The sequence below is a fragment of the Spea bombifrons genome, chromosome 2 (genome assembly GCF_027358695.1).
Source record: "Spea bombifrons isolate aSpeBom1 chromosome 2, aSpeBom1.2.pri, whole genome shotgun sequence".
Taxonomy (NCBI): domain Eukaryota; kingdom Metazoa; phylum Chordata; class Amphibia; order Anura; family Pelobatidae; genus Spea; species Spea bombifrons.
The window spans coordinates 141,070,387-141,085,414 of NC_071088.1; the positions used below are offsets into that span (position 1 = coordinate 141,070,387).

Below are 15,028 nucleotides of genomic sequence, written 5' to 3' on the forward strand. Positions count from 1 at the left end.
CAGTCTGCAGGGGAGGGGTTAGGATGCGATCAGTCTGCGGGGGGGTTAGGATGCGATCAGTCTGCGGGGGGGGTTTCCTGGGGTGCGTGCGATCAGTCTGCAGGGGGGGGTGCGATCAATCTGCGGGGGGGTTCCTGGGGTGCGCGCGATCAGTCTGCGGGGGGGATGCGATCAATCTGCGGGGGGGGTTTCCTGGGGGGGCGCGACGATCAGCCTGCGGGGGTAAGGTGACATCTGTCTGCGGGGGGGTTTCCTGGGGTGCGCGCGATCAGTCTGCAGGGGGGGTAGGATGCGATCAGTCAGTGGGGGGGTGTCGGCTATAAGTCTCTCTGTAGGTGTATTCAGGGAGGTAGAGGGTCATCCCTGATTGCTCAGCAATTGACCCCTTATTGCCCCCCATAGGGTGGCACGAAGCCCCTCCTAGCCAGACGTTAAGACTCATTTATTTGGGTCGATATATCGGTATAAATCAGGGCAGGGGAACTGGAAAGATCAGATCCCTTTTCAGGTGATGCAGATTCTCTGCTGCCATGTGAGCATATAACGCCATCAGAGCCTTTCTGCCCCCGACCCAGAGCTGCCCCCCGACACAGCACGCTATGGCATGAGATTATAGCAGGACATTACGGGGTCAGCAGCATTAGTACCCCGCGGAGCCTATAGCAGGAGTGTCTATAGCGCACACACACTCACACTATCACAGACACGACTACTAACCATACCTCCCAGAGGAGGGGGAGCGGGGTGGGAACGGCAGCCCCCGAGGGCCCTATTGCCACTCAAAAGGCTTCTAGGCATCTAACGGTAACCCAGAGCCTGGAGTGCCTTGTTGTCATTACACGGGATACACGACTTCATACAAACTGTGCTGCCCGTTTGGCCCACGATGTTTAACGGGAGAGACCAAAAGGAAGCACAGAAGAGGGGAGGACAACGGCCTAATCCCACAAGGTCACGGCGTCTGCCCTCCGGGGCGTTTGGGTTTGAAAGAGCCGAGCAGAGACTGCACTCCCCTGCGTACGCTGGAGCCCACTCTGCGAGCCACCGAGTCGGCAGGAGGAGTGGGGAGGCAGGACGAGCCCAGCGGCCGCGCATCCAGACACTTCTGATACCGCAGCTAACGAGAGGGAGGGAAGAGAGAGCGAGACGGGGCGCGGGGAGAGAGCGAGACGGGGCGCGGGGAGAGAGCGAGACGGGGTGCGGGGAGAGAGGCATCAGGGGTGGAGGTGTGAGATTAGGTACAAAAGTGGAATGGGAGGGGGGACATACAGACAAGGAGGGAACAGGATGAAATGTTGTGTAAGGGAACAGCACCAGAGAGGGAATGGGAGGAAGAGGAGGAGGAGGAGAGGGAAAGAGCGGGCAAGAAGAAAAAAGAGAGAGGAGCAACGGTCAGTAAAAAATAACCAAATAAACCATCACATAACAGAATTTACCGGATTATTAGAGATTATCTGACCCCAAACTAATGGATCTTTACCGGATTATCCGACCCCAAACTAACGGATCTTTACCGGATTATCCGACCCCAAACTAACGGATCTTTACCGGATTATCCGACCCCAAACTAACGGATCTGTACCAGATTATTAGAGATTATCCGACCCCAAACTAACGGATCTTTACCGGATTATCCGACCCCAAACTAACGGATCTTTACCGGATTATCCGACCCCAAACTAACGGATCTTTACCGGATTATCCGACCCCAAACTAACGGATCTTTACCGGACTATCTGGCTCCAAACTAACGGATCTTTACCAGATTATTAGAGATTATCCGACCCCAAACTAACGGATTTTTACCGGATTATTACAGAGATTATCCAACCCCAAACTAACGGATCTTTACCGGATTATTACAGAGATTATCCAACCCCAAACTAACGGATCTTTACCGGATTATTACAGAGATTATCCAACCCCAAACTAACGGATCTTTACCGGATTACAACAGAGATTATCCGACCCCAAACTAACATATCTTTACCGGATTATTACAGAGATTATCCGACCCCAAACTAACGGTTCTTCACTGTAGTGTTACGATAGGAGGGTCCCTGAGATCCCAAACTCTTTATGTAAATAAATACTCCAGTGACGCGATATTAGGGTCTGTGAGCGTCTCGCTGGATCTTACCGGGGACCTCAAAGGAGAACACAACGTGATCCTTACCATACAGGCGGCCTGCACCGCCTCAGACAGGTGGGCTGCGTTAGGTTCACACCAGAACATGTGACATGTAAAAATCCCCGGAGCCTCAGCCATGATGAACGCAAACGTGTGGACATCTCTTCCAACCCCCATGAACGAGAGGAACCTCACTCGGCACTCACTGAGCGTCTCCTCTGTCTGCAGGAAGGAGTAAGAACAATGACATGTCTACAGAGCAGAAGTTCATCTCCCGATGACGAGACATCCCCCAATATCACATACAGAGATCTCTCAGAGTGGAACCCCAAATACCCCCTACCAGTAAACGGAGCCTAATACCACTCGCACCTGCCCCGCTTCCAGTCAATGGAACCTAATACCACTCATACCTCCCCAACTACCAGTCAATGGAACCCAATCCCACTCACACCTCCCCAACTACATATCAATGGACTCCAATACCACTCACACCTCCCCAACTACCAGTCAATGGAACCCAATACCACTCACACCTTCCCAACTACCAGTCAATGGAACCCAATACCACTCACACCTCCCCAACTACAAGTCAATGGAATCCAATACCACTCACACCTCCCCAACTACCAGTCAATGGAACCCAATACCACTCACACCTCCCCAACTACAAGTCAATGGAATCCAATACCACTCACACCTCCCCAACTACCAGTCAATGGAACCCAATGCCACTCACATCTACCCAACTAGCAGTCAAAGGAACCCAATACCACTGACGCCTACCCAACTACCAGTCAATGGAACCCAATACCACTCACATCTACCCAACTGCCAGTCAATGGAACCCAATACCACTCACATCTACCCAACTACCAGTCAATGGAACCCAATACCACTCACACCTCCCCAACTACAAGTCAATGGAATCCAATACCACTCACACCTTCCCAACTACCAGTCAATGGAACCCAATACCACTCACACCTCCCCAACTACAAGTCAATGGAATCCAATACCACTGACGCCTACCCAACTACCAGTCAATGGAACCCAATACCACTCACACCTCCCCGACTACCAGTTAATGGAACCCAATACCACTGACGCCTACCCAACTACCAGTCAATGGAACCCAATACCACTCACACCTCCCCAACTACAAGTCAATGGAATCCAATACCACTCACACCTCCCCAACTACCAGTCAATGGAACCCAATACCACTCACACCTCCCCAACTACAAGTCAATGGAATCCAATACCACTCACACCTCCCCAACTACCAGTCAATGGAACCCAATGCCACTCACATCTACCCAACTAGCAGTCAAAGGAACCCAATACCACTGACGCCTACCCAACTACCAGTCAATGGAACCCAATACCACTCACATCTACCCAACTGCCAGTCAATGGAACCCAATACCACTCACATCTACCCAACTACCAGTCAATGGAACCCAATACCACTCACACCTCCCCAACTACAAGTCAATGGAATCCAATACCACTCACACCTTCCCAACTACCAGTCAATGGAACCCAATACCACTCACACCTCCCCAACTACAAGTCAATGGAATCCAATACCACTGACGCCTACCCAACTACCAGTCAATGGAACCCAATACCACTCACACCTCCCCGACTACCAGTTAATGGAACCCAATACCACTGGCGCCTACCCAACTACCAGTCAATGGAACCCAATACCACTCACATCTACCCAACTGCCAGTCAATGGAACCCAATACCACTCACATCTACCCAACTACCAGTCAATGGAACCCAATACCACTGACGCCTACCCAACTACCAGTCAATGGAACCCAATACCACCCACACCTACCCAACTACTAGTCAATGGAACCCAATACCACTCACATCTACCCAACTACCAGTCAAGGGAACCCAATACCACTGACGCCTACCCAACTACCAGTCAAGGGAACCCAATACCACTGACGCCTACCCAACTACCAGTCAATGGAACCCAATACCACTCGCACCTGCCCCGCCACCAGTCAATGGAACCCAATACCACTAGCACCTACCCGGCTGTCAATGGAACCCAATACCACTCGCACCTGCCCCGCTACCAGTCAGCAGAAACCCCAACACCATTTGCACCAGCCCTGCTACCAGTCAATGGAACCCAATACCACTCACACCTGCCCCGCTATCAGTCAGCAGAAACCCCAACACAACAACCCCTGCCGCCAGTCACCAATTCAGCCCTGTACCTGCTGGCTTATTATGGTGACCGTGGCTGAGGCTACATTGACGGTCACTAGAATCCAGTTGGATTTACAGGTGCTGAGAGCTGTCTGCAGGGTGTCATTAATGACGTCCATTCCTGAAAGAGACGGCATCTGTGAGACACGCAGACACATATCTGGAGAGCATCAGCCACAAGGACTCCGCGTCTGTCACCAACATGACCTCTGACGGGTTCCCACAGACAGAGCAGAAGTCAGATCCATGAACTCACCAACAGGTCTAGCGACGGGAACGCCTCCCAGATAGAAGACATGAAAGCCCTGAACCAGATCATTCTTTGGAGCAGGAAACTCAACTGTGGAGTGAAGACAAAAATGGCTAAAGTGGAGATGGAGCCCGAGATACACGGAGCGCAAAGAGGGCGGGGGTCAGAGGGAGGTGGCCCGAAAAGAGCGAACGGGGGCCAGAGGCAGGCGGCACAAAGAGGGCGGGAGCCAGAGGCAGGAGGCACAAAGAGGGCGGGAGCCAGAGGCAGGCGGCACAAAGAAGGCGGGCAGGGGCCAGAGGCAGGCGACACAAAGAGGGCGGGGGCCAGAGGCAGGCGGCGCAGGGAGGGCGGGAGCCAGAGGGAGGCAGCGCAAAGAGGGCGGGGGCAAGAGGCAGGAGGCACAAAGAGGCACACAAAGCCAATGTAAGTACCTTGAAAAGGTATATCCACCAATCTGGACTGATCCAAAAAGAGGCCGTCCATTATAGAGCGAGTGCTTCGTCTCTCAGCCATTATCTGAAAGGAAAGAGTAAAGTGCAGCGACGGCAAAGAAAATCCTTCCCGAGACGCTGGTGACCGACAAACAACCGGGAGAATCTGACAAAACTCAGAAAAATGTCCGCCCCAGCCAGGGTTTAAGCCAAGGATTTAAAACCCGAGATGCCGTGCATGGGCCGGAGTGTTACTCACCCGAGAGCAGACCCCGTGAAGCGCCGTCGCTATGGCTTTGGCCGGCGCCTCGCAGCGGAACACGTGGCATTTCAGCAACTGGGTCAACTTGTCTCTCGCAACATAAGCAAAGTCTCTGCAGGGAGATCGGAAAACGGACAGGAATGCAGGAGACTGACGGACATTTCACGCCCCCCGCGGCCCCCCATAATCCAAATCACTTAGTATGAACATGCGCATTTAACGTACCTCTCCCTGCGTCCATCAGCAGCGTGAAAAGCACAAGAATTAGAGCTTTAGAACACAGAAAAGATACTTAAAAGCACAAAAAAGTCTGCATCGCACACAGGGGCTCCAGGGGGCCACAAACAATCCCCTCCCCAGGACCATCTCTCACCTGCCGTCGTCTCTCCCCACTCCCCACACGCGGATGCTGACAATCGGCTGCGAGTGGAGTAGATTCTGACCCGAAGGGTCAAAGAGATTCAGCGAGTCCTGATCCAGAACCAGCAGCATGTCCTGGCCCTGAGAGACGACAGCACCTAAATTACCAGAAATGCACCCAACGGCGGGGGGAGACGGGTGGGGGAGGCGGATGTGGGGGAGGGGAGACGGGCGTTGGGGGTGGAGACGGGTTGGGAAGGAGGACGTGGGGGGGCAGACAGGCACTTTTAATACACATAATGTGGCGGCTGAGGATATCGCAGGAGATGCGCCGATGTTTGCTGACAAGAGACCGGAATACCTGCAGGGACCGGGGGGGGGGGGGGCGGATAGGGGTCGCATCAGTGATCAGCCGGCTCCTGAACATACAGGCGACATATAAACCTGCGACGATGCGTGTGCGTCACGGGACACGCGGATCTCACCTGCGTCAGGCTCTGCGTATGAAGCGATAACTGGCGGATGCAGCCGTTTACTGCAACGCTGCTCTTCCCGGGAGCCAAATCGTCTTCCGTCATCTCAACCCACCCGAGGGACTGCACGGCGAAACTCTGAAAGAGACAGACCACCAGGAACACCGGTAAGCGGGGAAACGAGGGGGGAAAAGAGGGGAGGCGAGGGGGGAAACGAGGGGAGGCGACGGGGGAAACGAGGGGAGGCAAGGTCGGCGTCACGTACAGACGGGCCGACAGACGGACACAAACCTGTGCGCTGGGATCGCTCGCCAGATGAGACTCCTTTTCATCCTCAGGCTGTGAGGAGCTGAAAAAAGATACAAGGATTAGAGAGCAGCCCGAATGGAAACCAGCAGCGCCGCGCTGGGACCGGCGGTGAGAATGGCGCCGCGCTGGGACCGGCGGTGAGAATGGTTCCGCCCACTCCCCTCCTAATACCCAATCAACGAAGGGCATCAGTCGGCAAACACTGAGGTCTGCTGGCGACTAAATGACCCGGGACCCCCCACACGGTGAAACCCATCACACTCACCTAATGCTCATGGAGCTCATGTGTAAAGCTGCGTCCTCCAGATCATGCCGGCTGACGTCAGAGAAGTCCTCCTGCGACATGGCCTGGGGAGGAATAAAACCGTTAGCGTATTCACACAGAGCAGCGCGGGGCGCAGGCATGTCCGTATCTAGCGCCAGTTTAGCAGCATTATTTGCGTGAGTGTGAGCACGGGCCTGAGTGTGAGCACGGGACTGAGTGTGAGCACGGGACTGAGTGTGAGCACGGGCGTGGAGGGTTAGTAAAAAATGTAAATAAAGATCTGTAGGAGTAAATCAGGGAGGATTCATGGATATTCCACTGAAATTCCATTTTTTTCACGTTTTATGCAGTTTCTCGCCGCCCCCCCCAAACGCAGACTTCTTACCTCCAGCTCCTCCGTGGGGGTCTGCTCCGTGGAAGGGGCGTACACCTTATGCTCCCCGTTGCAGAAATCGGACGGGGGCTCCCACTGAGTGGTCCCGGTGGGAACGTGCCAGTAATACGTCCCCGAAGTGTCCTGCACCCTCATCCACCCCGAGGGCAAATCCGAGTCGGTCTCCATGGAGTTCCGTGTCCAGAAGCAATCTGTCGGGAGTTAACGAAGACCACGCTGGTACAGGAGCCCGGAGACGCACCAAACCCCCCACGAGCAGTCCCGTTACGCCACCGCTAGCACCACCGCTCTCCTACCTGTGTCATCCGGCGAGCCGTAGGACGGGCTTCCCTGGGACAGCGTCGCCCAGCTAGAGTCCTCATCACTCCCAGCCGTGTTCCTCATTCCAAACAGCAGACTGGCACTGCGGCCCCCCTCCCTCGGACCTTCGGCGGACTCTTTGCCGCCGCTCTCCTGCGCGGCCAGCAAGTCGGAGCTGGGTTCGGACATTTCGGTGGTGATGGGGTCGGTCAGCTCGCTGCGGCCGGGGGTCAGGTCCTCCTCGTCGTCGTCTCGCTCCTGGATAAGCAGAGGAGAGCCGAGTCGGGCACTCAGGTTGGCGCAGTTCAGAGCCTCGACGTCTCCCAGGTGCGTCTCCTTTTCATCCTTCTCCTGGTTCCGATTGGCCCAGTCCTTGTTGCCGCTCTCGGGATCCGGGTTGCAGTTCTGGTCTTCCTTCCCATTCTCCGCCGCTTTGCGCAGCTGGTTCTGACCTTCTTTCAGCCACTTGGGGTTGAGGCGGTCAGCGGGAGCCCCGCCGCCGAGTTCGGCGCTGACCAGGTCGGCGTGGCTGTAGATCTGCCGGCTCTTGGGCGACAGGAGGTCATGGTGAGACGAGAGAAGGCTGAGAGTGAGTGCAGACGCTGGGCTCTTCTCACTCAGAGATCCCGACATGGTCACCGAGGAGCTGAGACAAAGAGACGCCAGCTGGAGTTAATCCTCAGAGAGGAGCTGCGCATGGGATACTCGGCGCATTGGCTACTCGGCGCGGCTTACAGCGAGGGGGGGATACTCGGCAGCGCTTACCGCGAGGGGGGATACTCGGCGACGCTTACCGCGAGGGGGCGATACTCGGCGCGGCTTACAGCGAGGGGGGGATACTCGGCAACGCTTACCGCGAGGGGGCGATACTCGGCGCGGCTTACAGCGAGGGGGGGATACACGGCGTCGCTTACCGCGAGGGGGGATACTCGGCGCGGCTTACCGCGAGGGGGGATACTCAGCAACGCTTACCGCGAGGGGGGATACTCGGCAGCGTTTACCGCGAGGGGGGATACTCGGCGCGGCTTACCGCGAGGGGGGATACTCGGCAGCGCTTACCGCGAGGGGGGATACTCGGCAGCGCTTACCGTGAGGGGGGGATACACGGCGTCGCTTACCGCGAGGGGGGGGGATACTCAGCGCCGCTTACCGCGAGGGGGGGATACTCGGCGACGCTTACCGCGAGGGGGGGATACTCGGCGACACTTACCGCGAGGGGGGGATACTCGGCGACGCTTACCGCGAGGGGGGGGGATACTCGGCGACGCTTACTGCGAGGGGGGGATACTCGGCGACGCTTACCGCGAGGGGGGGATACTCGGCGACGCTTACCGCGAGGGGGGGGATACACGGCGTCGCTTACCGCGAGGGGGGGATACTCGGCGCCGCTTACCGCGAGGGGGGGATACTCGGCGCCGCTTGATTGCCTGAAGCCTGATTGGCTTAAAATGAGTGACACTCACCTGATAAGTGGAGGAGGAGCCGCTCATCCTCTGGGGAGACAGACAGACCCTGCAACGAGACAAGGTTCTCAGCGAGGCACTGACATGCGCAGCAGCGCAGAGTAACGAGGAGCTTCTTGTAACAGAATGTATTCATCCTGTATGTAGATACTACTCCCCCCGGGCCGGGCAGCCCAGACGCCGCCGTCTTCGTTACAAACAGGTCCCGACCACGCAGTTTTGGGTAAAATACTGCATTCCTGCGACCATTTATTGATATTTCTGTGAGCTGGGATTTCCCTGACCGAGTGGCACGAGGATCATATACCGGGATCTGCCCCCTCCTGGGGTATATACCTAGAGGTACACCACCCGTATGCATTTATATTTACATGCCGGGATCTGCCCCCTCCTGGGGTATATTCCTAGAGGTACACCGCCCGTATGCATTTATATTTACATGCCGGGATCTGCCCCCTCCTGGGGTATATTCCTAGAGGTACACTGCCCGTATGCATTTATATTTACATGCCGGGATCTGCCCCTCCTGGGGTATATTCCTAGAGGTACACCGCCCGTATGCATTTATATTTACATGCCGGGATCTGCCCCCTCCTGGGGTATATTCCTAGAGGTACACCACCCGTATGCATTTATATTTACATGCCGGGATCTGCCCCCTCCTGGGGTATATTCCTAGAGGTACACCGCCCGTATGCATTTATATTTACATGCCGGGATCTGCCCCCTCCTGGGGTATATTCCTAGAGGTACACTGCCCGTATGCATTTATATTTACATGCCGGGATCTGCCCCTCCTGGGGTATATTCCTAGAGGTACACCGCCCGTATGCATTTATATTTACATGTCGGGATCTGCCCCCTCCTGGGGTATATTCCTAGAGGTACACCGCCCGTATGCATTTATATTTACATGCCGGGATCTGCCCCCTCCTGGGGTATATTCCTAGAGGTACACTGCCCGTATGCATTTATATTTACATGCCGGGATCTGCCCCCTCCTGGGGTATATTCCTAGAGGTACACCGCCCGTATGCATTTATATTTACATACCGGGATCTGCCCCCTCCTGGGGTATATTCCTAGAGGTACACTGCCCGTATGCATTTATATTTACATGCCGGGATCTGCCCCTCCTGGGGTATATTCCTAGAGGTACACCGCCCGTATGCATTTATATTTACATACCGGGATCTGCCCCTCCTGGGGTATATTCCTAGAGGTACACCGCCCGTATGCATTTATATTTACATGCCGGGATCTGCCCCCTCCTGGGGTATATTCCTAGAGGTACACTGCCTGTATGCATTTATATTTAAATGCCGGGATCTGCCCCCTCCTGGGGTATATTCCTAGAGGTACACCGCCCGTATGCATTTATATTTACATACCGGGATCTGCCCCTCCTGGGGTATATACCTAGAGGTACACCACCCGTATGCATTTATATTTACATGCTGGGATCTGCCCCCTCCTGGGGTATATTCCTAGAGGTACACTGCCCGTATGCATTTATATTTACATGCCGGGATCTGCCCCTCCTGGGGTATATTCCTAGAGGTACACCGCCCGTATGCATTTATATTTACATACCGGGATCTGCCCCCTCCTGGGGTATATTCCTAGAGGTACACCGCCCGTATGCATTTATATTTACATACCGGGATCTGCCCCCTCCTGGGGTATATTCCTAGAGGTACACCGCCCGTATGCATTTATATTTAAATGCCGGGATCTGCCCCCTCCTGGGGTATATTCCTAGAGGTACACTGCCCGTATGCATTTATATTTAAATGCCGGGATCTGCCCCCTCCTGGGGTATATTCCTAGAGGTACACCGCCCGTATGCATTTATATTTACATGCCGGGATCTGCCCCCTCCTGGGGTATATTCCTAGAGGTACACCGCCCGTATGCATTTATATTTACATGCCGGGATCTGCCCCCTCCTGGGGTATATTCCTAGAGGTACACTGCCCGTATGCATTTATATTTACATGCCGGGATCTGCCCCTCCTGGGGTATATTCCTAGAGGTACACCGCCCGTATGCATTTATATTTACATGTCGGGATCTGCCCCCTCCTGGGGTATATTCCTAGAGGTACACCGCCCGTATGCATTTATATTTACATGCCGGGATCTGCCCCCTCCTGGGGTATATTCCTAGAGGTACACTGCCCGTATGCATTTATATTTACATGCCGGGATCTGCCCCCTCCTGGGGTATATTCCTAGAGGTACACCGCCCGTATGCATTTATATTTACATACCGGGATCTGCCCCCTCCTGGGGTATATTCCTAGAGGTACACTGCCCGTATGCATTTATATTTACATGCCGGGATCTGCCCCTCCTGGGGTATATTCCTAGAGGTACACCGCCCGTATGCATTTATATTTACATACCGGGATCTGCCCCTCCTGGGGTATATTCCTAGAGGTACACCGCCCGTATGCATTTATATTTACATGCCGGGATCTGCCCCCTCCTGGGGTATATTCCTAGAGGTACACTGCCTGTATGCATTTATATTTAAATGCCGGGATCTGCCCCCTCCTGGGGTATATTCCTAGAGGTACACCGCCCGTATGCATTTATATTTACATACCGGGATCTGCCCCTCCTGGGGTATATACCTAGAGGTACACCGCCCGTATGCATTTATATTTAAATGCCGGGATCTGCCCCCTCCTGGGGTATATTCCTAGAGGTACACCACCCGTATGCATTTATATTTACATGCTGGGATCTGCCCCCTCCTGGGGTATATTCCTAGAGGTACACTGCCCGTATGCATTTATATTTACATGCCGGGATCTGCCCCTCCTGGGGTATATTCCTAGAGGTACACCGCCCGTATGCATTTATATTTACATACCGGGATCTGCCCCCTCCTGGGGTATATTCCTAGAGGTACACCGCCCGTATGCATTTATATTTACATACCGGGATCTGCCCCCTCCTGGGGTATATTCCTAGAGGTACACCGCCCGTATGCATTTATATTTAAATGCCGGGATCTGCCCCCTCCTGGGGTATATTCCTAGAGGTACACTGCCCGTATGCATTTATATTTAAATGCCGGGATCTGCCCCCTCCTGGGGTATATTCCTAGAGGTACACTGCCCGTATGCATTTATATTTACATGCCGGGATCTGCCCCCTCCTGGGGTATATTCCTAGAGGTACACTGCCCGTATGCATTTATATTTACATGCCGGGATCTGCCCCTCCTGGGGTATATTCCTAGAGGTACACCGCCCGTATGCATTTATATTTACATACCGGGATCTGCCCCTCCTGGGGTATATTCCTAGAGGTACACCGCCCGTATGCATTTATATTTACATGCCGGGATCTGCCCCCTCCTGGGGTATATTCCTAGAGGTACACTGCCTGTATGCATTTATATTTAAATGCCGGGATCTGCCCCCTCCTGGGGTATATTCCTAGAGGTACACCGCCCGTATGCATTTATATTTACATACCGGGATCTGCCCCTCCTGGGGTATATACCTAGAGGTACACCACCCGTATGCATTTATATTTACATGCTGGGATCTGCCCCCTCCTGGGGTATATTCCTAGAGGTACACTGCCCGTATGCATTTATATTTACATGCCGGGATCTGCCCCTCCTGGGGTATATTCCTAGAGGTACACCGCCCGTATGCATTTATATTTACATACCGGGATCTGCCCCCTCCTGGGGTATATTCCTAGAGGTACACCGCCCGTATGCATTTATATTTACATACCGGGATCTGCCCCCTCCTGGGGTATATTCCTAGAGGTACACCGCCCGTATGCATTTATATTTAAATGCCGGGATCTGCCCCCTCCTGGGGTATATTCCTAGAGGTACACTGCCCGTATGCATTTATATTTAAATGCCGGGATCTGCCCCCTCCTGGGGTATATTCCTAGAGGTACACCGCCCGTATGCATTTATATTTACATGCCGGGATCTGCCCCCTCCTGGGGTATATTCCTAGAGGTACACCGCCCGTATGCATTTATATTTACATGCCGGGATCTGCCCCCTCCTGGGGTATATTCCTAGAGGTACACTGCCCGTATGCATTTATATTTACATGCCGGGATCTGCCCCTCCTGGGGTATATTCCTAGAGGTACACCGCCCGTATGCATTTATATTTACATGTCGGGATCTGCCCCCTCCTGGGGTATATTCCTAGAGGTACACCGCCCGTATGCATTTATATTTACATGCCGGGATCTGCCCCCTCCTGGGGTATATTCCTAGAGGTACACTGCCCGTATGCATTTATATTTACATGCCGGGATCTGCCCCCTCCTGGGGTATATTCCTAGAGGTACACCGCCCGTATGCATTTATATTTACATACCGGGATCTGCCCCCTCCTGGGGTATATTCCTAGAGGTACACTGCCCGTATGCATTTATATTTACATGCCGGGATCTGCCCCTCCTGGGGTATATTCCTAGAGGTACACCGCCCGTATGCATTTATATTTACATACCGGGATCTGCCCCTCCTGGGGTATATTCCTAGAGGTACACCGCCCGTATGCATTTATATTTACATGCCGGGATCTGCCCCCTCCTGGGGTATATTCCTAGAGGTACACTGCCTGTATGCATTTATATTTAAATGCCGGGATCTGCCCCCTCCTGGGGTATATTCCTAGAGGTACACCGCCCGTATGCATTTATATTTACATACCGGGATCTGCCCCCTCCTGGGGTATATTCCTAGAGGTACACTGCCTGTATGCATTTATATTTAAATGCCGGGATCTGCCCCCTCCTGGGGTATATTCCTAGAGGTACACTGCCTGTATGCATTTATATTTACATGCTGGGATCTGCCCCCTCCTGGGGTATATTCCTAGAGGTACACCGCCCGTATGCATTTATATTTACATACCGGGATCTGCCCCTCCTGGGGTATATACCTAGAGGTACACCACCCGTATGCATTTATATTTACATGCTGGGATCTGCCCCCTCCTGGGGTATATTCCTAGAGGTACACTGCCCGTATGCATTTATATTTACATGCCGGGATCTGCCCCCTCCTGGGGTATATTCCTAGAGGTACACCGCCCGTATGCATTTATATTTACATACCGGGATCTGCCCCCTCCTGGGGTATATTCCTAGAGGTACACCGCCCGTATGCATTTATATTTAAATGCCGGGATCTGCCCCCTCCTGGGGTATATTCCTAGAGGTACACTGCCCGTATGCATTTATATTTAAATGCCGGGATCTGCCCCCTCCTGGGGTATATTCCTAGAGGTACACCGCCCGTATGCATTTATATTTACATGCCGGGATCTGCCCCCTCCTGGGGTATATTCCTAGAGGTACACTGCCCGTATGCATTTATATTTAAATGCCGGGATCTGCCCCCTCCTGTGGTATATTTCCCAGCTTTTTATATGAATCTACCCCTCCCACTGTAATTCTTACCAGTAAATTGCCCCTATAGGTAAATGTTTACTAGAAGCAGGCCTCTCCCGGGGTATATTCCTAACAATGAACTGCCCCTAATGACGTATATTAATACCTCTCGGTGTACAGTCCTAGCAGTACGGGACACACATAGCGGATCTCCGCTCACCTGATCACTTCCGCTTCCTTCGATCCCGTTATCTCCACTGCCCAGCCCTGACTGGCACCGCCGCACTTCCGCTGCATGATGACGCGCTTCCGGTCGTCAGTTCCAAGCCGCCATCTTGTGAAGGGAATGGAGTAGAAATCAGTGCGTTCTAAAGATAGAAATCAATGGCAAGAAACCAATGAAGCAAATTATTTTTATTATTATTATTATTTATTGTAATTAAAATGAAGGTATTTAAAAAAAAACCTAAAAAAAAGTGTGAACCTTATTTTTCCATATGCCTCACCCGTGCATGTTTCCCTCGCTTTGTTAGTCTCTACCGCTTCTGCTTGGAGACCGTTACACTTATCTACCACCCTCTCAGTAAAGTAAAACTTCCTTTCCCTTCCAAGGCCCATCACCCTGTTACCCCTGGGTCGCTTTGTGTATATGCCCGGTAATCACTTATTTTGTCACTGGGGTACCTCTTGTGTAATCTCCTCCACTCCTCCTTCTAGATTGTAAACTCCTTGTTACATGATGTACTGCTTGTCCTGC

The 15,028-nt window shown here is 53.3% G+C and overlaps 1 protein-coding gene across 2 annotated transcripts; it reads right to left on the reverse strand.

The window, feature by feature from the left end:
• Positions 1-460: 460 nt before the first annotated feature.
• On the reverse strand, positions 461-14,548 carry APBB1 (amyloid beta precursor protein binding family B member 1). Of its 2 annotated transcripts, none has more exons than XM_053456759.1 (14): positions 14,492-14,548; positions 8,880-8,928; positions 7,413-8,062; positions 7,108-7,307; positions 6,723-6,805; positions 6,440-6,497; positions 6,161-6,286; positions 5,689-5,816; positions 5,313-5,427; positions 5,054-5,138; positions 4,626-4,709; positions 4,378-4,490; positions 2,177-2,353; positions 461-1,117 (listed from the first exon to the last, which is right to left on the reverse strand). In XM_053456759.1, the coding sequence occupies exons 3-14, from the start codon at positions 8,047-8,049 to the stop codon at positions 953-955; spliced, it is 1,971 nt and encodes a 656-aa protein (XP_053312734.1). In that variant the 5' UTR covers positions 8,050-8,062; positions 8,880-8,928; positions 14,492-14,548; the 3' UTR covers positions 461-952. The 2 variants fall into 2 exon arrangements, with proteins under 2 accessions (XP_053312734.1, XP_053312735.1); XM_053456760.1 differs by having other exon boundaries at positions 14,438-14,520.
• Between the last annotated feature and the right edge of the window lie 480 nt (positions 14,549-15,028).